The sequence below is a fragment of the Fundulus heteroclitus genome, chromosome 24 (genome assembly GCF_011125445.2).
Source record: "Fundulus heteroclitus isolate FHET01 chromosome 24, MU-UCD_Fhet_4.1, whole genome shotgun sequence".
NCBI lineage: Eukaryota > Metazoa > Chordata > Actinopteri > Cyprinodontiformes > Fundulidae > Fundulus > Fundulus heteroclitus.
In genome coordinates, this window is record NC_046384.1 from 14,342,021 (window position 1) to 14,367,333 (window position 25,313).

Here is a 25,313-nt window from a genome sequence, read left to right on the forward strand (position 1 = left end):
TGACGCGTTGACGGCTTGACCGACAGGTGTCGCCCTTGTGCCACCATTGAAACATTTACTACGAGGAACCGATCACACGGGGGCAGTCTGTCACTGTGCTTTTTAAATAATCTTTACCCTGGTGCTTCTCATTTTATCAGATTAAAAACTAGAAGCTTCAGTGTCGGTGTTATTACATGCCTATGACCAAAACTACTCGTTATTCTAAATATTTTCTACCTTCTGCAATTAGTTTCTTAAACTTGATTAAAGTGTCTTGTTTGCATTTCTGACCACTGGTTACGAAAGGTTGTAGCACATACTTCAATTGCCCTTCATGGGATTAATAAAGTTTTTCCCGATTCTGAGTCTGCAATCCTGGAAGAAAACCTGTTGGAGGCCGGGTAAGGACTTGATACGTACACAAAGGTTGTGTTAGAATGGCCTAGTTAAAGCCCAGACTTGAACTCAAGCGCGGATCTATGGGAAGACATGAAAATCGGTGTAAACAGGCACTTCTCTTTTAATCTGACTGACTTGGAGCTAATTTGCAAGGATAACGGACTGAAACATCAACGTCAAACTCAGACAAAAGAAGAGGGAAAGAAGCCTTTCATTATTCTTTCAAATGTTATAACTGTTGCTCTGTTTTACATCACGGCAGTCCTAGTTTATTGCTGGCCATACTCTTAGAACTGTTCAGCAAATCATGGCGAGCATGTGAAGGAAAGTCCAACTTTTGACAAAGTTCTCCTCTCAAACACCACGTTCAAGGAGTGTAGTTTCTCTCCCAAAACATGGCATTGCTGGCCTTCCTGGTAATTTTATCCATTCTGTTGGTGTCCTTAAAACTCAGGCTACAGGCTCATAGAACATTTGTATCTCCCAGGAAATGGTTAAATGACCTAAGTTGCCTCATAAACTGGTACAAAAATGTGGATATAGATTTCAAAAAGGGTCTAAGCCATCTCTTTTTATCATCCAAGTACAGCACTCGCCCTCCTCCACCATGAACCACACCTTGGTCCTTCTGAAGTCTACAACCAGTTCTTTATTCTTTGTCCTACTGAGCTGTGAATGTTTTTTTTTCTGCTCCACGTGGCAAAAGTTGTCCCCCATAGTCCTCTCATCACAAACTACGGACGATTCCAACTACTGCATGTCATCAGAAAACCTTCGAAGGTGGTCAAAGGTGATACGTGGAGCCCCGGTGTTGCTGATCATCTTATCCAACAAACAGCGCACGTATGCACACGTACTGTGGTCTACCTGAACGATAATCCAAAATCCACTATCCACCTGCATCGCTGTTCATTTCTCGCCCAGCAAAGCCGGTTTGTGGTATCAAACGGATTAGAAAAGTCAAAACAAACAAACGTCACCCTCATAGTGGTTGCTGGGTTATCCCAGTGAGGGGGGACTCGCATGAGCAGGTAGGCAAATAATGTGGTTGTCAATCCATCAAACTGAAACACAGATTCATCTCATTTGCTTGTTCCACATCGCCCTCTACCCTCCCAAATATATATATATATATAAGCCTTGGGATGCATTCAGCGAGGCAGTCGAGGTTAAGGCCATGGGATTCACAAGGCTTCTCCCAGTGTGTCCCCTCCAAGCAGCCCTGCAGTGTCACAATGGCTCCATCTGTCCATCTCCTCACAGTCTTACAACTAGCCGACCCGCTCGTCGCAGGAGGAGAGGTGAGTCAGGTTGTGGTCGGACCTGCCCAGAGCGCGAAGGACCGAGGAGCTGTAAGCATCCTTCATGCGCGCGTACAGGAGCTCTATTGTTCTTCCTTCTCTGGTGGGGGCAGCTCATGTTGTGGGATCCTGTTTACTGGGTTAAATTCATCAGGGACGGCGATAAACGCAGTCAGGTGTTGAGTCTGTAGCTGGGCACTTGCAGCGAAGACGACGGGGAGTTTGCAGGTGGAATCGCAGCAAATGGCAGCCTTTCTGATTTTTATCTGTGCAAAAGGCTGAAAACTACTTAGCATTTCCCTTCGTCGTAATAAGGCGCTACTTTGTGTCGGCCTTTCCCAATTAACCCAAATAAAACACGTAGATGCCGGTGTTTACTATATGAATTAAGAATTTTTTAAATAGAGATTTGGAAAGTTCAAGGAGGTGTAAACACTTTTTTTCCACTTCTCTTTCGGAATTTAGCATTAGTGACTGATAAATTTCCCTTTTTTGACATATTTAGGTGTTTTAGCCTACATTCTTTTACCTTTAAATGTTTAAACTTTCCTTCGGTGTCTCCGGCAACATTCAGAGTCTTTGTTATAGTATTTTTTGGTTCCTTTTCCCTTGTATGTGCAAGACAATGACCAGTTAATTAACAGGTACCACGTGAGAGCCGTATTTATACAATGCAGTGAAACCTTAACCTCCTCAGTGCAGGTAATTGAGGTGTTCTGTCTCACCTTGTGCAGCTAACGAAGCCCCTGATTGGCTGCATCAGGCGTGCCTGAGACTACATCTGATTTACAATTGTTTTCTCTGGTGAACCCTTGCACACATTTGCTTTCTTGTATATTACTGAGACAAAAGTAGTCTTATGAAAGTAGTGTTGAGGTTTGAATTTTAAATAAATCCTCCTGATTCTGGCTTTATTTACCTATGTAAACTGTCCTCATTTGTTTAGCTGAATACAAAACACCTGAACTGTTTGCAAATTCTAAGCCAATTGTAATATAATTTTTTTTTTATTTAAGTGATTAGTTCTTGCTGATTTTCTTCAATCCAAGATTGAATTTTTTTGACAACTTATGGTTCTATAAATGCGTGATTGAGTTGGCTCTCGAGATATTAAGAGAGGCTTTTGTTAAATTTTCACCTCTATGTGATTGCCACTGTAATATTTTACTGCATGTGTATTGGCAACAACTCATGATAACCAAAACAGTCACTGACACGTAAACCAGCATGTGGCGATTTAAATGACACGGACACAAAGGTGTTTAAATATATAGATTTTATATACATATATTCATGTGGATGGCTAGAAAAGAAAACACTATATTCTTACATAGGATTGTTTCAGCACAGTCATATTCCTATAGTTAAATAGTAATTTGATACAAAATTACTATAATAAATAAAACTCATCTCACTGTTTCTTTATTCACACATAGAAGTTGTACAAACAATAAATTACAAGTTCAGTGCTGTGTTTCCGGCGGTCTGCAACAGGCGTTACCCCACTCGAGGAGTCAGTATAGGTTGTGTCGTCAGTCAAAAATACAAAAAATAAAAAATAGTTTTTCCACTGCTTGTGTGTGAGTGTGTACATTTCTGGTGTATATATGCTTTAACACTTAAATGTAACTTATCTATTTATTATATAAATGTACTTTGTCAGTCTGCATTGTGTGAGGCCTCTCAGTTGCAACCTGACCTGTGTTTTGTGTTTAAAACATTTAGTTTTTGTCTGTTGCATGGTTTCTCACGCAGGAAAGCGCGATGGGTGCCAGGTATATTAACACAATTACAGGAAGGTGTTTCTTACGTCCAAGACACGAGAGATGAGGTAATGTCAGGAATACAGTTGGTTTATTTTACACAAATGAATGGCCTCATAATAGTGCAGTGCTTTGAAACAGCCCTGTACAACTATCCTCTGTTTTTGTTGAAATATTTCAGATTAACAAACAAATCTTAATATCAGACGAAGATAATTAGATAAAAAAAGAAGCTATTTTTGTATGCAGATTGGTGCACAATGTGCTGTTTTTGAGATCTTTTCGCCTACTTCGTGTTGTCTGACCGGTACCATTTCACAATTGCTTTATTCCAGAGATCCGTTCAACATAACTAACCACACGCAGACCCGGTTGCTACCGGGTACTACTAATACTACTATCTGTAAAAATCAAGAAGTCGCTTAGAACGAACCTATCTGACAACATGAAGTAGACCAAATTATCTAAAAAAGCAACACTAAATGCCCAGACCTACATACAAAAATGTTTTTTTTTTATTATCCAGTTTGTCATTGCTGAAGTTAAAATTATTGTGACAAAAAATAAAAAATAAAAACAGAAGGACTCTGTATAAAGCTAAATTCGTTTCATGGCACTATATATTGTCTCGAAAACAAGCAGACACATGCTCTGTTGCATCTATTGCTGAATTACCGGAAGAACGGTAATGTCACATGGAGGGTTGAAGATTGTCAGAAGTTGGTTCGCTTAAATTACAGAAAAGGATATTCCTCTTCTTCAGTACATAGCATAATGTCCTATAGTCAAGATATTTTTTCTTAAAGCAACAGTTTAGAAATACACTTTTGACAATTTTTTTTTGTTTCTTTTGTTTTTTATTTTATTTTGGAGATCTAGCTGAGATGATTGATACCAACGTCAAATACTGTGCGCACCGAGGCCACACCCTGTTAGTTTAGTGGAGCATTAAAGAGTGAACTGGGGAAAAGTAAAAATACAACAATGTGACAGTTTCACAAAACTAAAACAAAAATTACATTTAGACAGTCCAGACTTCCCAAATTCCACAGTTGTGGAATATAAGACAAAGAAAGTGAGCTTGAATGTATTTTAATTTTTAAGAAAAATTAAATATATATGTTCTTTTAATTTTTGTCTGTAAAGATGATTTGTTAAAAAGGTTGTGTACTGAATTTTGTTCTGTTAAATGAAGAAAAAAAGGGTTTTGAAACTTTAAATCTTGAAATGTTAGTAAGTTATTTTTTTTTTCGTGTTACTTTTAAAACCGTTAGCTAATGTTGGGCTGTGGATCATTTCGTCTTTATCATTTTGTACCCTTAGCTGCAATTACATGACCGCCCTACTTGCACTTTGTACCCTGACAATTTCATTAACCGCCCGTGTTGCTTTATTCTCTTGGTAGTTAAGGGTTTTTGATAAATTAGGAAGATAATTCATTAAAAGGCACCAGTCTAATGTATAATTTAATGTCATGGTACATTATTCTCTTATTTATTATTTATTGTTGGTCCAGATTGGACCAACAAAAAAGACAAATTAAATTAAGACAGAAAAACTAAGTGACCACCTTGTCGTATATACTATATACTATTTTGGAGGTGCCAAATTTTCATACAGTAGTTTTTGGAAAATTACTTTAAATCATGGGCTGCAAAATGTACCTTAACCGGCTAGGAATCGACTCATAGTTGGTACAAATTTTCCTGAGGCAGGCAGCTCAATTTTATACCAAAAAAATGTTGGCATGCAAAGACCAAAAATGTAAAGGTAGATTCAAGATATTATGCAAGTTAAAAACAGATTTAAAAAAAATAATAATTACTCCACTAAAAGGCTGCATTAGCATCCCTCTTTCTGTCATAGCAAGTTTCCAGGGCACACACAATCCTATCAGAGTTCCCTGTTAACACACAAAAACATGACAGCTATCCAGTTCCCATAAAACAAAACTGGCAGCCTCAGGAAATGATTGAAGACGGTTCAAAACACAGAAAAACACAAAAGGCATTGACTGAATCTGCAGCTCAGGAGACACATTTCCCCCCCTACAGTGATGATTATCAGTCAGTAGGACCAATACCTCTGCCCACATTTAGCAGACGTACCCGACAGACACGTCCTACCCAGATCGGCTGTAACGAGTTGAAAATTAGCAAGTTTGAGAGGATGAAGTTGGTTTACTGCTGTTACACCTCTGAGCTGGCAATGGAGGTAGTCGGAGCTAAGTTGTTGAGTACATGTGAAGTGGGGTACTCTAACCATTGATGATCTTGCCATGTCATCTTGTAAGCAAACGTCACTATTGGGGTGAGCTGCCTCTGTTTGGCTTGTGCGCGTTCTTGAGAATGTCGTTTTCTTCCCGGCTTAGACACGGCTGACGTTCTGCGACCCGGACCGCGGTGAGACCAATAAGCTATCTGACCTTTTTAGCCTTCTCTTTCATCCCTGATCTTTTACATTGTCACAGGGATACTGGGACAATGCTCTGACTGCAAGAAAAATGTTCACTCCCATTTTTTAAACGTAACCATCAGCCAAATCAGATTTATACATTAAGAAAATCTCTTTTCATTGGTATATGTGAGTTTGTGTAGTAGTTTCAGTGTTTTCTTCGGTTTGTTTGACACACCTAAATGTTTCGGATTAGGAAACGCAGATAAACTGAATAATACAAAAAGCAGTTTTTATTTGATGGTTTTATTCCTCCAAACCGACTTGGTCCTATGTGAAAAGGTAATCGTTTCCATCTGATAAATCGTGAATCAATCACATCGTCAGCGGCCACACTCTGACCTGATTGCTATCAGACTTGAACCAAACCGGTCTGACAACATGAAGTGGGCTAAAAGATCACACCCCAATCTAAAGAAATTCAAGAAAAGATGAGCGATAAAGTCATCGGCAAAGGCTGCCTGCAGTCAAACGTTGTAGAAGGGTGACGGCCTGGGGCTGATTCAGGACCCGGACGACTTGAAACTCTCTAAGATTATCCAGTCATTAGCCGGTGACCTCAACCTCGAGCCGTTTTCGGTCAATGATCCAAGATAGACCAACAACTTTAAATCCATTTGAGACACTGTAGTTACCTTAAACAGGCCGTTCATGCTCCAAAATCCCAACAACTTGGCTTATTTAAAACAATTCTGCGATGAAGAGTTTGCTCCCTGGCAATTTTAAAAGACTCACTGCGAGTTACAGCAAATGCTTGATGGCAGTTGTTGCTACAGTCGTGGCAACAACCAGCTGTTAGATGTAAGGGGTGGCTCTATTTTCACATAGGGCCAGGTAGTTTTTTTTTTTTTTTATTCCTAATAAATAAAACCATCATTTAAAAACGACTTTTTGTATCAACCCAGGCTATCTTTGTCTAAAATTCTAATTTGTTTGCTGATCGCAAAAATGGGGGCAAAAAAAGAAGAAGGACCTTTTTTAGGACTGTGTTTAGGGGTAACAACTGGAAGATAGAAAACTCGAATTAATGGCGAGGCATGTATAATATGAGGCGTAGCTATTGCTTAGACTTAGTTTGTCAGATTGCCATAAAGACAGGCGAGGATCCAGTGAATGAGTGTTTTCTATCATATTTCCAACAGATTATAAATTAAGAGTCCAGCAATCCAGAGTCCGAGCTACTGTGCAGACCGGGTGCTTCCCCTTGTTGGGGCTATTGTCTCAGACAAATTCAGGACAAAAGACAAAGCAGTGCGAGCCGACTGACAACAGCACTTGGAAGCATAAAAAGACACTCATGCCATAACAGGGCAAGACTCACTAAACTGTGAGGGTTTGGATGGTGACGTAAAGACAACCAGCTATTGTCCATGTGGAAACTGCATGCAACGTGCGTCCTTAGCTATGCCAGGGCGATACCTCTCCGTTTTGCTAATGTTCTGCATAGCTAGAATGATTCCAGGTCATTCCTATGTCAAATACAGTCCTGTACATTTTTTTTTCTCTCTACCCAGTCTGTAAATCTTCTAAGGAGTCCGATCCTGGCTTCATTCGCCAACATTCATAATCTTTAGGATTCCACGTCTTAAACGCACCGCTTCAACGTCGTACATCCAACACTTCGGATCTGTTTAGATCTATACAATAAAACGTCTCTCTGCGTCTGTGCGCTCCTGCCACTTCAGCATTTCTTCACCAAACAGTGTTTGAAGGCGGAGGGGCGGGCGCTCAGAACGCAGCCCTTAGACAGTTTACCATCCTGGTCCTTGCACTGTACCGTCCGGCTCTGCCAGCCAGTATCGCAAGTCCTGGAGCACGTCATCCAAGGTCCCGTTACCCACTTGGGACCCGGAGGAGGGGTTGAGGGAACTGGACCTGTAGTTGGCCTTAGGGCTAAAGCAGCGGGAGTAGAGGGAGCGGTAGTGGTGCTAATCGTGGTGGACCTCGTCGTGGCAGATGTGGTGGTGGTGGTGGTGCTCTGCGAAGGGGTCAGCTTTGAGTTTGAATGCTGCTGTGCGGCTGTCCACCTCGGCATGTAGAAACTATAACGGACATCGAGGGGCTTTTTTGCATCTGTAGCCAGGATCTGGACCACCAGCGCTTCTCTGAGAGCCCCGGGGCCCATGCTGTGGAGCCACTCGTCGCGCTGGGTCCAGCCGCTGTAGTTGAGCAAAGAACCGTTGAATGGGATGATGGTCTCTGAGGTGGAGATCATGAACTTGCCGTTCAGGAGGTATTCGCCACCTGGCTTCCGGAGGGCCAGGTAGGCGGTGAAGCGGGTCTGGTCCTTGGCCATGTGCTGCCGGACTTTGATGTGAGTCGACCCCGCGGGGATCTTCACTATGTCGGTGTAGCCTTTGCTGTTTGGTGGTAGAAAAGTCAGAGTAGATGATATAACTGGCTGTTTGATGAGACAGTTTTAAAGCAGTAGCAAGAATGAACAAGACAATGCATCAACGAAAGCACCAAACAATGCCCAATTAACTTTAGATAAAAATATATGCTTTTTATATCGGAAGATAATTAGTGACATTGGCAATGATGGAGAGATTTGAAGCTTAAGTCGGGATGAGTCTGTCCCACGTGGCTCACCCAAGCCACCAGATGATTTCTCTAAGTCTCACCTCCTCTTGGTGAAGTTCCCAACGACCCGTATACAACCCATGTTGTCGCCTCCACATATACCGCATTTGTCGAACTGGAGCTTGGAGCCAATGATGCCGTCGCAGCCGGTACGTACGCATTTCCCTTTCACGCACACCGAGCTGCTGTGAGGACGACACTCGGTCCCATCCACCACCTGGATGCAGAAAGTCACACGTTACCTTCCCCGTTCTTTACGAGAGAGCTGCTGAGTTAGCAACGCAGCTCACTCACCCTCTGAGAGAACACCACGTAGTAGCCCGTTCCCTTCGCTCTGCATGTTAGCTTGCACACATCTTTAGGGAGAACTCCTGCGTACTTGGGCACCCACTCGACAAAGGTCTTCACCCCTTTGGGGTCTGTCTGGGGACCGTTACGAACTTCACACTGTTCTTGACGGAAACTCTTACCTGCAGAAACAAAATGCTTGTAATAAAAGACCGAGCTCCGAGAGTCTTTCGTGATTTCCTGCTCCGTTTCGCTCACCTGAGGTCGGGCACGGTGGAGAGACGTTGCACGTCCGATGGATGGCTCTCTTTCCTATGCAGTAACGCCCGTTGTTTCGCGGTGCCGGGTTGTTGCACAGCCGCTGGGCAAACTGCACACCGCCACCGCAGGTTCTGGAGCATGCACCCCAAGGTCCCCACGAACTCCAGCTGCCGTGGTTGGATGCCTGGGAGGAGGCGAACCGAGGGGAAGCAAGAAAGGAAATGGAGACGAGGGAGAACAATTAGGTCTTACTGGAGATACCGGGTGCCTGACACACCGTTATCCGAGCCACGTGTTTTAGGAAAAATCTCCGAGATCTGCAATAAATAAAAATGCATCCTTCACTGGAGTCTAAAAAGGAGTCGACTATCATGTGATGCCAACTAACATCTTGTGACAGACCCATGGTCTTCCAGAGGATTACCAGAATTAAATTCTTCTCATATTTCCCCTTATGAGTCATCAGTGAGGAAAATTGCTGGATAAGTAACGTTTAGTAATTCATCCGCTCTTTTCCAAGCGCTCTACAGAAACACATTTTCAGTGTACTTCCAATTCTTAGGGAGCCCTGCAAAAATATTACTACACCCTTAACCTTTTCACATCTTGTCACCTTAGAACCAGACATTCAGTGCAGTTTAATGGAATTGTCTCTCATAAGCCAGAGAAAAGCAGCATGTAATTATAAAGAGGAAGGAAATTATTCGAACGATACAGATGGATTAAAGGATCTGAGGTCTAAAACCGTGGGAGAGGGGTTTATGTTATGAGTGATAAAACTGGGAGGTAACCGATGCAAACCCAGTCATCACTTGGGCTGCATCCACCCATGCAGCCGTCTGCCAAGGATCTAATTGTGCTCCTCAAACATCATGTACCAGATAAACAGAAAAACGAATGCTCTACGCATCCGTTTTTTCCCCCCTAAACGCCTTTCTGATTTTCAGCATCTTTTTCTTCCCTTTCTGATAGCCTGCCAAGGAACGATTCGGTGTCCTTACAGTCAAATTTGATTTCATTTAATTTGAGGCCAGAGTAGCAGTCGCATGAATACGGCGGACCACACAGTGAAGTCAGACAAAGCATCTCTTTCCCTAACAGCACCTCTAAGTAACGTGTTTATTCCTGTTCCAGGAGCAATTTGGCTCCTGGAAACAAATGTGGAGATGTGAGCATATTATATCCCATTATATGATATAAAAAATAAACCTGTTTTTGGGTGCATTTCGTTTTTCTTTCTCACGTTCTGGTGCCCGACTGTCCGCCTTACCGAGTAGTGCTTCTTTCGGGTCTTGTCCACACACTTCCCCTGCAGGCAGATGCGCCCCTTCCCGCAGGGCGTTCCCTCCACCGCTGGAAGCTTCTTGGTCAGACACACCATCTGTCCCTTGCGAATCACCGAACACCACAGGCGGGAACATACGTCCATGCCCGGACAGACCGTGTACTCGGGCCCGAAGGCCAGGCGACACTGTCGGACGGCGTCGTAGCTTTGGCCCGGGAGCTCCTCCGGCCCGAGGAGGGGTTGGCGAGGAGAGTCGAGGAGACACTCGGCTGTTGAGGCATGGAAAAATGCGGAGTAAATGAAAATCCTGGACGTTTAATGGCACGCCTCAGTCCATTCAGGCATTGTGCAGGGCTTGGTAACCCTTCATGAAAATATGGTTCAAACTTAAGCTTTAAACACAACATAGGGTGCTTTACAGTTCTGTGCATGCACAATCTTACTAAACTAGGCCTGTGATACTTTAGACTGAATAAAAGCCCTGCAGCTGCCGCAACAGATACTGCCAAGCCTGAAATTATAGTGTTGGTACATGAATTATGCCAAAAGCCTTGGAACTGCAGTGCAAAGTGTCAGCAGCGATGCTTTATGGCTGTCATGAATGAAACTGCTGGACGAAACCGGAACGCGGAGCATAAATCATTTTAATCTTTGGCTAAACTGCAGCTACACTCTTTTAGGAAGGTTTACAGGATTGTAAATTCTAGCTTTTTAGGTGATTCCTTTTGCCAATTAAATGACCGTGGTCGGAAACTGGAAATAAAGAAATATCAGATAACATAAAACAAAGTGTTAAAGGGTGTAAAGGGGTGAATATTTTCACAGGGCACCTTATTTATTCGCGTTGCACTGTGCTGCATTTTCCTCCTGACTCACCATTTCCGTCATCAAAGAAGTCGGTGATGGTCGAAGACGTGCAGCGGCTCCAGGGTTTGGAGGCATCGATGGAGGTGAGAATGGAGGACATGAGCTGCTTGTGACTGTTGACCCCAAAGCGCTCCTCGCAGAACTTCGAATCATCATGGGACAATCCAAGCAGGTGACCTAGAACCCAGACAGTGATCATATCAAATGAGCAATTGGACGCATGACATATAGCGAAAGTTAAGCTAGACGCGGGAATTCTGCGGGCTGACAAAAACCAAACCAAATCTTTGTATTTGTTTCACCTCAGGCACTGTTTGCTTTTAGTAACGTGAGGGAATGTCAGGGCCTGTCCTGTATATCCGAACGCACCGTGCAGCAAGAATCCGAAAAGAAAACATTACTAAGTGCTCGGTTTATGGGGTGGATGAGGTGATTTTAATCCACGAGAAGGACGTGCTGACAGAGTTCTCGTTTTGCATGCCCCGGCGTGATCCTGGTTCTCCTTCGTGTCGGTGGTTACCTATCTCGTGAGCGACGGTGAACGCAGCGTGAAGGCCGTCGTCCTCGATGACAGCGCAGCTTCTCTCCGGAGAGCAGATGGTGCCGACGTCCGCCATGCCCAGGGTGTCGCAGGAGTGGTGGCCACATAAATCCTGCAAAAGGGAAATGATGCACATCTAAATTGCTGCTTAAAAGGGCAAACAGCAGCATATTTCCAAGCCACAAAATCTATAAATGGTACATTTGATACAAAGAAATCATCTTCTTTTCTCCAACTATTAAATTAAAACAATTTTAGACAAGCATTTGTAGTTACCTCTGATGTCTCATCAGGGTTCGTAAAGGAAGACTAATACACAAAAAAAAGACTGTTCTTCTTGATTTAAACAAAATAAAATCTTTAGTGAGAATATGCAAGTGGCTGCAACTTATCAGTGACACATACAGGGATGGAAAAGGCACTTTTGCTACCACTGTCATTCTACGATACCGCTCCCGCTGATTTTGTCTGAGGATAATGAAACAAACAAACAAAAAAATCTTGCATTTAAGGGAAAGAACAATCCAAACGTGAGAGACGACAACACAACACAGTTCATACCATGGCTACGACAGACAGCTTGAGTAGAGAGTGAAGAGTGAGGACACAAAATTCACTTCAGGCGATGTTTGTGAGACTAAAGTTTTTGCTTCTTTTTTAGGAAATCTTTACTGTTTCTGTGTCCTCTGTAAATACAAAATATCAGCTGGTGTCCACACCGAACAACAACTGCTATATAAACATTCCTTCCTTATGTGTAGAAAAGTGAGACTTGCATAACCACTGTGCACTGTGTATTTGTTAGTGCAATTGGCTGAATGTGGCGCTACTGTGACATGCTTTGAGTTACATTTATGACTAGAAAAGCTTTTTTAAAATTTCGGTCTATTATCCAGTACGTTCACACTGTTGTTTTAAGAAGGAACATGCAGACAAATGCCTGTGCAAATCAGAGTATCGAAGGAGAAATCGCAACGCCAATCTCAATGGCGCCAGAACATTTGTGTTTCGAATTAAAGCTTATACCATTGAATGCTGGTGATGTAGAGGAACTTTAATTCTTGTTTCCCTCCCTCTGCCTCAAAGCAGGTATTGATCTCTGCTTTGATTCCCACACATGTCCATGCAGACGACACCTCCGGCTTGATGGCCTGGCCTCGCTGAGAGCAGAGATCAATCCTCTAATCATACCACCACATCATCACGCACCTGTGCACGCTCATACACACACACACGCACACACACAATAGCTTAGCTTATACATTTAGACGAGGGACGTGCATGGTTGCATGTAGGCAGACGTCTGTATGGGGGAACATTAGAACATAAGTGCACACACGTCCCAGGGAGAAGATGAATCGTCATGTTAAGCGGTGCTGACAGGCCTGCTGGGATGTGTGTGAGGCTCTGTGGGGTGGATGTTTACCCGTTCCGGTCCGATCGGTTTGGAACAAACTCCCTTGTGTTCTGCACTCTCACACATGACTGACTGGGTGGGACACACAAACACACACACACACAGAAAACGTGATAACTAAATTTAAGAGGATGGAGCGCATTCTTGCACATACAGAGAATGCAGAAATGCTGACGCTCACAACACATACACATTCATTATAGCGAACAGGAAGCTTCTGCCAGCTGACTGCTGGATACATGAGAAGCAAACAAAGGCCGATTCTGGCTGCATGGATGGCTTCTGAGAGCCGGACAGAGCTCGAGTTCCTCCGGACTTGTCTGTGCGCAGACAGGCATGACGATTGTAGAGGAGCGCTGCTGTACTTTTATCAGAAAGTTGGAGATGTCTGGTGAAGTTTGACTGCTTCCGTTATGCCCCTCCTCTCAGAATGACTTCGGCATTTATTCGTCCTCTCTCCGATTCTTGTACGAGATCAATTTCAAGTACACCTGGATGAAGGCTGGTAAAACTTTGTAAAAGGAAACGTGCGGGAAAAAGATGGGGATCTGCTGCTAAATACTGACATGTGAATAATACCTGAATTAACCTCAAACCACATGTCAAGCTTGTCTAATTCCCTTCTCTGCCAAGACTCGGCAGAGACTTGCTTTTTTATCCTGAGGGTTCTGAAGGGGGGAGGGGGGGAGGAGGGTGGGAGGGAGGGAGGGAAACAAAAATAAGTTCAGGTATCAGCTGCCAGGGGGGAAAAAAAAGAGGACGGAGTGGTGCCGGAAATTAAAGCGAAGAAAAGAGAGAACAAGGGGTTACAGTAATATTGGCAGAAACAACAGAACAGGTGGGACGCTGGTTTGCAAAGGTCAGGGCCTAGATCACAGCTGTGCTTGTGTGTGTGTGAGGTATGAGACCGCTGGAAATCTAAGCCAGCGCTAGTGTTAAGCAAACACAGCCAGACGTGCGCACACACACACAGAAGTTCCTCTTGGAGAGGGTTTAGCTCACTCTAAAATCCACAGCCAGGTGATTCCAGCAAACCAAAACATCAAATTTGGTCCAAATTTATTAGATTGTTTTCTTCCTGTGTTACAGTCTCTGGACTAGAACCTAAAAACATCTCCCACAAACCCATGTTGGGCCATAGATGTAACATGTGAGTTTAAAAGTCAAATGTAAATTATTTGACCACTCTTCTATGTAGACTGTAACTTTGAATAATATCTAAATGTTGCCCATATAACAAAAGTCAATCCTCAATGTATGCAAGTTCACGCTATATGAGGAAGTATGCTAAACGGGGAAAAGTATGGAATTTGTGTGGAAAAAAGTATTTGTACTTTGAGACTTTATTCCATCCATTTTCTAAATGTTGAGAGCTTCCTTTCATCCCTAGTTTTCTAATTTTCTTCCTTCAAATTGTCGTTCTTTGAATCCTCCCTTCTTCCATCTATTCATTCTTCCTTTATTTCTTCTATGCCAATCCTACGCATGTCCATTCTACCATCTATTTTGTCTCTCTCCTCCTTTCCTTGTGTTCTCCTTCCTTTTCTTGTATCCTCTTCCTTGTGTCTGTTTTGCATTTCATTCTTCCATCCAGTTTCTTTTTTTTTTTGCCAGGTTACATTTCTAAAACTGCTGATTGTTGAAATATCTACCATAAAACCAGAGCCAACTTTAGTATTTTTATTATTTGGAAGTGTAAGCAGGCACGAGAGTCTGGAAAAAGGATCTAACATTGACAAGAAAACTGTGAAGGAAACCCGGTTAAGCTACGGGTTTGAACAATCTTAATATGTAATAAAGTGCCTGTTAGAATTTTAATATTAGCATTTGGCAGCTTATCAGAGGCCTTGCTAGCATTAGTTTAGACTGAGCATATAAAAAACTCTATTCAGTTTGATGGAAACTTTATTTAAATTATGTGATAGAACTAAACTTCAATTAAATAAGGCCTGACCTGAATTATTTTTAAACCATAGCAAAATGTTTATCTTTGGTGGTTTTATCTTAGCAAGCATGTTAAATGGTTTAAAGCATTAAGCTGAATATAATAGATATTTTATATAGCTTGACATTAGTATTGTTATGAAACCTTTCATGGGGGGCGGGGGGGGGGGGGGGCAAATGGGGCCATTTAAACTCTTGGGGTGGCACACTGAAACTAAAAACCATAATTTTAGGATTGTATTCTACTGTTGTAGCAAAGCTGCCTGTAGAAAACTATCAGAAAGACTTAAGTAAACGCCTACTAACATCTTTTGGTTTATGGTTTGATTTTTAATGTTACTAATGATCTAATTTGCATAGACCAATAACAGTACAGTTAACATTTTGAGTTGAACAACAATTCATTTTTATTGTGTAATTACATTAGGAATAAGGTGTACATTTATTAATTTATTGAAAAACAAAACAATTACTAGGGGAAAGTAGATACTGGCAGATACAAATAAAAGCGCGAGAAAAGGTCAGGAAGAGCGTTTGTCTTGCTAGCTGCGCATGATGGGATGAAATGCTAAACTGACGCTACTTCAAATTAACACTGGCCAGTGGGGTGGCCAGGACATGGCATGGGGGGGGCATGGCCACCCATATGCCACCCCCTGGTGGCGCCACTGGCCTTTGCTAGCATAATGCTGATCATTATTGGCATTTAGCAGCACAAGGCCTGGCCATAATGTCAATAAACTATAACAAAACTATTGATATCTTTATGGCTATATGGCTATGTATTAGCATTGGTATGAGGTGCCTGTTAGCATAATGACAATGACATTTACCAATATCTCAACACATTTGAATACACAAATCCAAGTCCTGGGAGCTTTAATAAATTCCCCACTTATAGAAATAATTGCTTATCTGAACGCTCAAATGTATTTGGCCCCATAATGGATTTTTTCTCATATTTTTGTCACATTTAAATGTTTCAGCCAGATATAAGAGACAGATGATACATTGCTGGCCCCCTTTTTTGGAGGGGGTGTAATTTAGCCACACTTGAGGGTTTGTCTATTTACGAAGACAGGAATTATGATTTTCCAATAACCTGGCTCACGTGAATAACAGAAATCACAGTCCGTGTTGCTGAAGGTATTTTTCTTTCTTTGCGGGGACACATGAACTCGCCAAATGTTGGCGCTCAAAAGGAAATTTTCAACCTTGATTGTGAACAGGAGTGGGCTGTATCTCACTTATGCATTCCAGTTTGAAGATTATTTGTTGTTCCAGGACAAATCAAGATCCCTGGCCAGTTACATAACGCCGACAGCCAAAGAGCCAGGGTCATGGCTTTGGGATCCAGGAGCCGTCTGCAGGTTGTCAACATGTGCCAGACGAAGTATAGCATGTGTGAAATATCAAGAACATTTAAAACAAATAGTAGGACGGACTGCGACGGGGCAGACGGCTGGGAAAATGTACACTTCAGTGTACAGACGCACAGAGAAGAAGCTGTACATGACATAACAATTTGGAAGGGGAAGATTTTGCAATGGTTGTGTGTTTTCCAACATGTCTTCATTTGTACATTTCACACAAAAGCTAAAAGGTACTATGACGTTAATAGTGTTTTTTTTCTCCTTCGTATCTTATTTAATCAGTCTTTACAGAATAAACAGAACTCAAACTACAGTGCCTTGCAAAAAAGTATTGATACTCCTGAAACATTCTTAGATTTTGTGAACATTATTCAAGAGGCAGCTATGGAAAGACTAGAGGAGCTGCAGAGACTCACAGCTCAGGTAAGAGAAACTGTCGACTTCCTTAGTCATCCGTTACACAAATCTGGCCTTTAGATTGGCTAGAAGTATGACAACAAATCTGAAAGATGAGACCAAAACTGAACTTTTTCTTCTACATGCAAAACACTAATATGCAATATTCGCCACCACAAGAAGCAGTGGTGGTAGCATCTTCCTGCGGGAATTCTTTTCTTGTTGTAAAATACAGGGCAATTGTGAAAGGAGACTTGCTAGAAGCTGCAAAGGAATTGAGACTAGGTTGTAGGTTCACCTTCCAGTAGGACATCACTAAACAAACAACCAGAACTCTATTAGATTGGTTTGAATTAATGGTCCTAGACATTGATCTCATTGAGCATTTTTAACAAAAGCAGAACATTATTATTCTCAGATCCTCTCCTTCCAATCTGATTAATTTGAGCTATTTTGCAAAGAAGAATGGACAAAATGTCAGTCTCTGGTTAACACGCTGCAAAAACGGATCTAAAAATAAGTAAAATGTTCTTAAAATTTGTGTTTTTGTCCTTGATTTGAGCAGGTAAATAAGATGATCTGCCGATAAAATAAGACTTTTGCACTTAAAATAGGAACAATTCATCTCCATCATCTTATTTCAAGTGCAGTATATCTAATTATCTTATTTTAGGGGTCAAAATACTCATTCCATTGGCAGATATCATTTACCTGCTCAAATCTAGGACAAAAACACAAATTTTAGGAACATTTTACTTATTTTTGATCCGTTTTTGCAGTGCATTAAGATAAATAAATCCCAATGAAATAACGAAAATATACAAAGAAATGCATTACCACCCTAACACACTAGGGTCTGTAGTAATAATAAGATAAGTTTAAGGGGTATAAACACTTCTGCAGGGAACTGAATCTAAAAGTAGGGCTTTGTGTGCCATCCAAGCTTACAGCAACACAACCATGCGTAACATTTAATGTTCCCACATACAGAGAAAACACTCTAGCATGTCCCCAGTGTCCTCAATGTATCCGTTGTCTTGTTTCAGTGCTGGCATGTGTGGAACTGGGTGACACTGTCGTATGGGTCAGTTCTCTGGGAGTACTGGGTCTGGGAGTAATTGGACCCAGCCACAAAGAGGCGTATTCCCCTCCAACCCCTGTGCCACTTGTGGCGTGCCATGTGGGAACAAAAGGCTGGTTTGACTCCGCAGTCGGGACAGGATCCACTTCAGAGCCCCAAAGAAAATCGCTCCAAATACTCAGATAAAATAGCTGTTTCACAACTAAAACTTATTTAATACCTGCAAACATTCAATTGCACTGAGTGGAAACTGCATTTTCCTGTTTCCATTTCCATTTTTCCAACCCCTAAAAATCCTTAATGCACATTCTTATTTTTAAATACGTGAAACCTGCTCTGTTTTCCAACTCAAATGGAGGAAAACAGGAAGCAAATTATGTTTTTTTTTTCTCCCCCTTCTACTGGCATTCTGTCAGTGGAAACACTAATGGGTGTAAACTCCTAACATTTTCTGATCTCTCCTAGACTCGCAAAAAGGGGAAATGTGGTGTGGCAACTTGTGCAAGTGTGGTTCTTTAAAAGAATGTGGCTAAAATGGACATATTTTACAACTTTCCCCAACGGTTTAATGCCTATACAGAAATATGGGTGGAAACGTATCGCCGCAGACAAGAGAATCCCAAAGGAATGCAGCTTTTACATTCCGCTTTCACTTATTCTTCAGGAGCTGCTCGGTTGTGTTTTGAAAAGTGCCTCTCTGCTTGTTGACACGGTCGACAAAGTAACCAAAACTAATCCGGTTAATAGCCTTTAACGGCCAAAGAGTTTAAAGGTTAAGGTGAGTTTGCCTCAAAGGCAGAACTTTAAGTGTTTCTCCGACAAGATAGCTGGATTTGAAAGCACTTTCTTATCTGCAGGATGTCAGCGGATACACACGAACCAGCTGCTTTATTGCTAGTCCTGAGCTAAACCCCCCTTTTTGACTCTAGAACGACCCCGGTTCTACATGATATAGATTCAACAAGGTGTCCCGGCCTACTGGCATAAAAGAAAAATCACACAGTTCTTGCAGATTCTTCGGCTGCACATCCACGATGCTAACCTCCCGCTTCCCCACATCCAAAAAGTGCTCTTTCAGATGGAGATCTGCTGGCTGTTGAGGCTATCGGCGAACGGTAAACTCATCGCCATGTTCAAGAAAAGAGTTCGGGATTATATGAGCTGGCAGGTAAATTAATAAAAAAGTGTTTCCATGAGATTAAGGCTGCGTTAGTGTGAAGGAAATTTTTTTTACAGTGCACTGCCTGTCATATTTTATGAGGGTTTCCTGTCTGCTTTCATCCGCTCTTGGTGTCTGGAGAGGCATTTCCGTGCCCCTGCCAAAACCAAACATCTGAAGGATTCGACCTCTCTCTCCCTTGGCTCTTTCGGTAACCCCCCCATGCAGGTGCGGTGGTAACATGCTTACTGAGGAACCACAAGGTGTTTGGCATGCAGGAACTGTGCCACGCTGCCAGCCAGCTGACCTCTGGTATGCACTACCAGCTGCCTTCCCCAAGCATGATTGTGACAGCTAGGCACGAGCGCAAGGGGAGCCAAAGCAATGACACCTTTTTTTTTTTTTTTTGCATGGGCCGAACACAGCACAGTCCAAGGCGAGCTTTCTGACAAGTAATCCGGGGTTAACCACCATGAAGCCACACCCGGAGAGGTGAAGAATGCATGCAGATTTGTTGCTGCCCTGCGGCTTTGGGCCTGGCAGTCAAATGAAGGCACGAAGGAGGAGGGTAGTGAAAGGGATGGTGAAAGAAGGGTTAGGCGAGTGTGGTCTCGGTAATCATACGGCCTGAAGGAGAGGAGATGTGTTTGTTATTCTGACAGCTCCTCCAGTCTGTAACTTCTCGACTCGACTGACAAGACGCTGGAAAAGCAGCAGAGAAAAAAAAAAATATGTGCAACCCGGAGTGATGAGAGACAGAATTAAGTAGTTTGGAGTGACGAGCAAACACAATGGAAGTTCAGGGGGAGGTGTCGGGAGGTAGTTGTGCAATGCGACCAGCAGCTGATCCCAGGAATCTCCTGTCCTGGGAAGAACGCGGCGGCGGCGGTGGCGTGCGCGCGCCTTAGATCACACATACTCCTGAGCTGTCAGGGGATTGGGAGGGGGAGGATGGAGACAGAGGAGCTCGCCTAGAAAAACACCAGGCGCAGGAAATAGTGTTTTTAAGGCCGCTTTCAGTAGTACACTTGCACGATTCAGCAAAAAGGACATGTGGGGGGGAAAACAGAAACACACATAAGGGCAGAAAGGACCACAATGCAATAGTTTTTAACAAGTCATTTAGTAATTACTCCTATATATTATAATAAAAAAATTATACCTGTTTAGATGTGCTAATAATTGAATATCTACATGTGAAATTCTTAAATTCAAGTTTGACTTCATAATGTTTTTAAATCTTACAGGATTATTTCAGTATCTAATTATCTCGATGTTCCTGTGCTGCAGTGCACAGTGGCATAATTTAGACTACCACTACAGCTCGTGAAAAAGATCCTTGCCTCTGATTGGTTAACCTGGGCTACAACTCCACTTCTGGCCAATTATATTGCCTAAAGGACGCAACAGCGCCACCTACTGGCTTTGGTTGGTAAATCTGAGGGAAAATAAAGTCATGATGTGCTGCAGTTAGCTTTGTTGCTGGTATGAGCTTCTTGTATGACAATCTTGATTAAATATACCATAGATTCAACATACCATGTTAACAAAATATGAAAAGAAGAATAATGACAGTCAACTTTACTCAAAACAGAAAAGCAATTAGTGGAACTGATGCTGATATAATATAATATTATGATGCTAATACAGTTATAGTTATGTGAACTGTAAGTATGGGCGACTTACGGTGGCTGACAGGGGGCAAACCAGCAAGAGAAAAAGGCTGAAATCATAGATTTCACAGAATATGAAAGATGTTGCAACTACCAAAAAATAACAGCAAGTTAAAAAGCTCCAGACAACTAAGGGGAGTAGGGAGACTCAGTAAAGACAAGCACGCTAATATTAATATAATATTGTAAAAAAGTATGCCCACGTGTTTAAAAATGACATGAACAAAAAACATACCTTTTCTTTTATCCCTCCAACTTTCTGCTGGGGATAATGTTAATGTTTTTACTGAGGTCCTGGTCCCATAGGACTTGGTGGTCGACTCCCCCTGGTGGTCTGGCACACTTCTGCTTTTTAGGGTGAGTTTGCAGCTTCTTTTCAACTTGCTGTTCTGTTGCATTTGTTATTTGTTGTCTATTTTGGAGTTTCCATTTTCTGTGACTGCAGCGATTTTTTTTCTTCTTATTCTGTTGTAGCATGCTTGTGGCGCTTTCAGTCATCTGCTGTGCCTTTGGCCCTGTTTGCCACCGTAGTAACTGCCAGTGTGTAGGAATAAGTTTTCCTCAAACAGCTCTAGAAACATCTTGTCACTCTTATACCTTCTCTTGTTTAAATCGACTTTCCATCGCAAAGTTAAGATATGTTTTCAAAACCAAAATTACATATCTTGGCACTGGTAAACAGCCCATGCCTAGTTGTATCACATGAGAAAGAAATAATTAAATAAAAAGTGCAATTATGTATACTTTTTTGTAAATAACATTTCATGAATAATCTATGGATGCATTTCTGAATTAAAAAAAATTTACTTATTTAAGTACACATTTTTTATTAAATTGTGGCACGTTTGCACCTCCATACTTCAATTCGTTTATTTATTATACGTCCCCTAATTTACAGTCAAACCACTGACATCTGGCAAACTATATAAAAAAAAAAAATTCTGATGTCCCTCCATTAGACCCCAAGGACTCTCTTCCTTGTGTGGGAGAATAGTCATGAACATCATCCTTTTTGTAACTTACCACATGTAGCGCGACACTTTCCAAACAGGAGAGTAACTTGCATTAAAAAACAAAACAAAAAAGTAAATACATTTTTCTCTGCAGGGACGTCTAATGTGTTGAGTGAGTGACCACCAAATAATAAAATACTCAAAATGCACAGTTTCTTTGTAAACAAAAACAATTTGCAACTGTTGGGGATCTATATACACGGTGTGTATATATAAAGAGTTATAGCGAATCACCTGTAAAAGAGCAACCACGTCACTTTATCACACTTGGCAGAGCCTCTCTTCCCTCAGTGCCCCAAGATGTGTGGAACAAACAGGTGGTCGTGCGTAAAAGGCGGAGTTTGTTTACCTGCCTGGTGAAGAGGATGGCTGCGTCGTGGTGCTGTTGGTGGTCGTCGTCCAGCGAGTTCTGCTGGTTCTGCCACTTGCAGAAGCTCTTCAGCGTCGCCGCCGCGTTCTTGGACACCTCCAGCCCCTTCTCCTTCTCGGTGACCGTGATCACCCTCACCACGGAAAGCCGGATGGGGTTCTCGATGCTGGCGTGTCCGTACAGTTTGGAAGCGATGGAGGCCAGTGTGAGCAAGTAGTGGTTTAAGTCCCTGCCGTACTTCTTGGTCATGGTGTCGTCCGCCACCAGGAGCAGCTCCACGTGCCTGGCGCGCGACACGGACCTCCTGCGCCGCGCGCCAGGCTCCGTGACGAGGCGGCTCCACCATCTCCTCCCTCGCGCGCCGTGCCGCTCTTCTCCCTCCCGCCTCCCCTCCCCGCGAGCTCGGCGTCGGCGTCTCCCCGCTGCGTTCCTGCGCCCTCTCTTCCCGTCGCGCGTGCCGCAGCTCTCGCGCCCCTCGCCCAGAGCCTCGAAGCTGAAGCTTTCGCGCGTGAACACGTGGAGCGCGCTCTCCGCATCCTGGTCGTGCAGGGCGCGCAGGTCGTGCTCGTGTCCCTTCGCCCTGATGATGGGAGTGATGGCGTAGCGCGAGTTGTTGACGGCGAAGAAACCCTCCAGACCTCCACCGCAGAGGCTGAGGACGGCGAGGGACTCCGGGTTGGAGTTCACCGTTCCGCGGTACGCGCATTCCCGCTGCAGCGGCGCGGGGCTCTGTCCCATCATCGCGAGCACATACTGGGGGCTGAAGTGATGCGACAGCACCGCCTCGTCCCGCTCCATGTCCAGCTGAAAGCGCCTGCCGTCCAGGTACACCAGGTAGCCCACCTTCCCCCCGCCGTTGTAAATCCGATCGATGGTCCGCACCACCCCGTCTGTCCTCCGGGCAGGTGTGAGCAGCGAGCCGCTCGCAGGTGGAAGATAGAACCCCTGGAAGGGAGACACTCCGGCTCCAAACTCCACGACGCACAGCGGCAGCAGCAGCAGCAGCCGAAACCAGAGCATGCTCCCGCTCAGAGCACCGAGGAGCCGCAGCATTTTTCACTCCAACCCGAAAAACATTTAGAGCTCAGCTAAAACATCCCCGGGGTGGCCGAAAGGGACTACTTTAGGAGGTTGCTGTTGTCCGTGCGTAAAAGCGCATCCTCTCCTTGCCCGGACTCTCCCCACCCCCCCTTACCCCTGTGCATAAGGCGCACAGCAGTGACCGACAGGCTAGAAAACAAAACCATTGAGAAAGAAGTGGGGAAAAGGGGGAGAAAACAGAGCGAGAGAGAGAGAGAGAGAGAGAGGAACCCTGTGCAGCCTTGAAGAGGACTGAGCTGAACTTGGGAGAACAAAAACACAAAGTTTGCTCTTAATAGGACCCGCAGAGGGAAAAGTCCTGCCCCCTTTGCGCTCAATCACCACTCCTCCACCCCCTCTTCTCTTCTCCCTGCCTCCCTCTCCCTCTCTCTTCTTCAAATCAGGAGTAAAGTCAAGTGGTGGAGTAGAAAAAAACCCGAACAATGCTGCCTCTGGAGTGTCCCTGGCGTTTAAAGGAGCACTACAAGCCACGTTTCTGCTAGGATGTAAACATTAACGCAAAACGTCAACAGCGTATTACCCTTTTAATTTATCCATTAAACTCCAAAGTCATTTTGTACACTTTGGAGTTTTTAATAATTGAAGTCCAACACGGTTGAGGCGGAGAGGGAAATGGATAATTTAGTGCCATTCCCAAAGCTGGAACATCACTGCTCCCATGCCAGAAATTGTGTGTGTGTGTGTGTGTGTAGGGGGGGGGGGTGTTAGTGCATAGAGCGGGTTCTGCATGGCTCCAGTTGCAGGAGAATCGACTGCAGGTGTGTGTCCGGAGATGTCGTGATTATTTATTGGAGTTCCCCGGCTGCCGCTGTCGGGATGTCGTGCAGAGAAGTTCGTCGAAGCTGAAGTCACCGTTTCAGTCATGCACAAACACCCTCCCAGGGGCTGCTGGCAGAGAAAAGGCGTTTTTTTTTTTTGAAAGTTGCATGCTCCGTTGCTGAGTCACCTGAAAGTTTTTACGCTTTTCCAGCGTACAAACCCCCAGGATGGCTGCTCGTTGCCGGTGGAGAACGTTTGTGCATCCATAAGTCTTCCATTTCCTCTGAGTGAAACGTAACCAGAAGACAACCAAAGGGGCGAACATGAGGCATCCCCATCAGACGCCTGAACCATTCTCAGCCAGCTGTTTTTAATTTGGATCAGCAGTGTCTCTAAACTTACTCATCACACCATCTGTAAGGCATAATTTATACCCCCCCCCCCCTTTTTTTTTTTTGCTTAACTGCAAAGTTAACTTGCTGTGGACTGCAGGTCAGTTGCCTGAAAGCAGCTTACTCAGCTTCCCTCACACACGCGCCACTCTTTGAAACTAGTTGCTGTTACCTTGACAAACCGGAGCAGCACCCGCCACGATATTACGTTGCAAATTTTCTACGTCATGCGGCGGAAGGCCGTTTTTTTTTTTTTTTTTTTTTTTTTTTTTAGCCGGCGGCTTTCCTTTAAGCTGCTAATCCGAAGCCTTCTGCATGACTGACCGGGAGCGTGGGCAAGTGTGCACGGAGCAGGGAGGTTTTTTTTTTTCCCCCTCAGGGTGATCTTAAATTCAGAATATGTAGAAAAACTTCATGTAAACATCGGAAGGGGCCAAGCGAGAGGAACCCCGTGATATAAAACTCTTGCCACGGTCCTGCTCTTCTTCACCTGACGACAGACACCAAGTAGGCTCCAGTGTCAAGTTGAACTTGGTGCCCATGTCACCCTCCTGTTACGCAACGCATCTCCCACCCCCCACTGCCCGTCTCCTTTTTCCTTCAACCACCACACCTCCCACACACCGATTTTCCTTGACACCAAGCTGCCAAAGTGCTCCGTCTGAGGCTGCGAGACGCCCCGGACCTCTGGAAAGGCAGCAGACGGCGTTTTATTTTTTTTTATTTTTCCAAATTGCGTTGAGAAATGATGCAGCTGCGAGCTAAGTGGCATCAAGCCTGAGCTGAAATGAACTATCCTCAAGCATCTTTTCAAAGCCCTTCTGATAACACACAGCTTTGGCTCACTCCACATCTCTCCTCTTTGAATCTCACGCGCTCAGCCCATTGGATCGTTTTTAATCCCCCCCCCC

The 25,313-nt window shown here is 43.7% G+C and overlaps 1 protein-coding gene across 1 annotated transcript; it reads right to left on the bottom strand.

The window, feature by feature from the left end:
• Positions 1 to 2,941: 2,941 nt before the first annotated feature.
• LOC105921515 (A disintegrin and metalloproteinase with thrombospondin motifs 5) lies at positions 2,942 to 23,869 on the bottom strand. The gene is made up of 8 exons (XM_012857292.3): positions 22,130 to 23,869; positions 11,704 to 11,836; positions 11,193 to 11,360; positions 10,302 to 10,585; positions 9,029 to 9,215; positions 8,777 to 8,952; positions 8,524 to 8,699; positions 2,942 to 8,259 (listed from the first exon to the last, which is right to left on the bottom strand). The coding sequence occupies exons 1-8, from the start codon at positions 23,201 to 23,203 to the stop codon at positions 7,581 to 7,583; spliced, it is 2,877 nt and encodes a 958-aa protein (XP_012712746.2). The 5' UTR covers positions 23,204 to 23,869; the 3' UTR covers positions 2,942 to 7,580.
• Between the last annotated feature and the right edge of the window lie 1,444 nt (positions 23,870 to 25,313).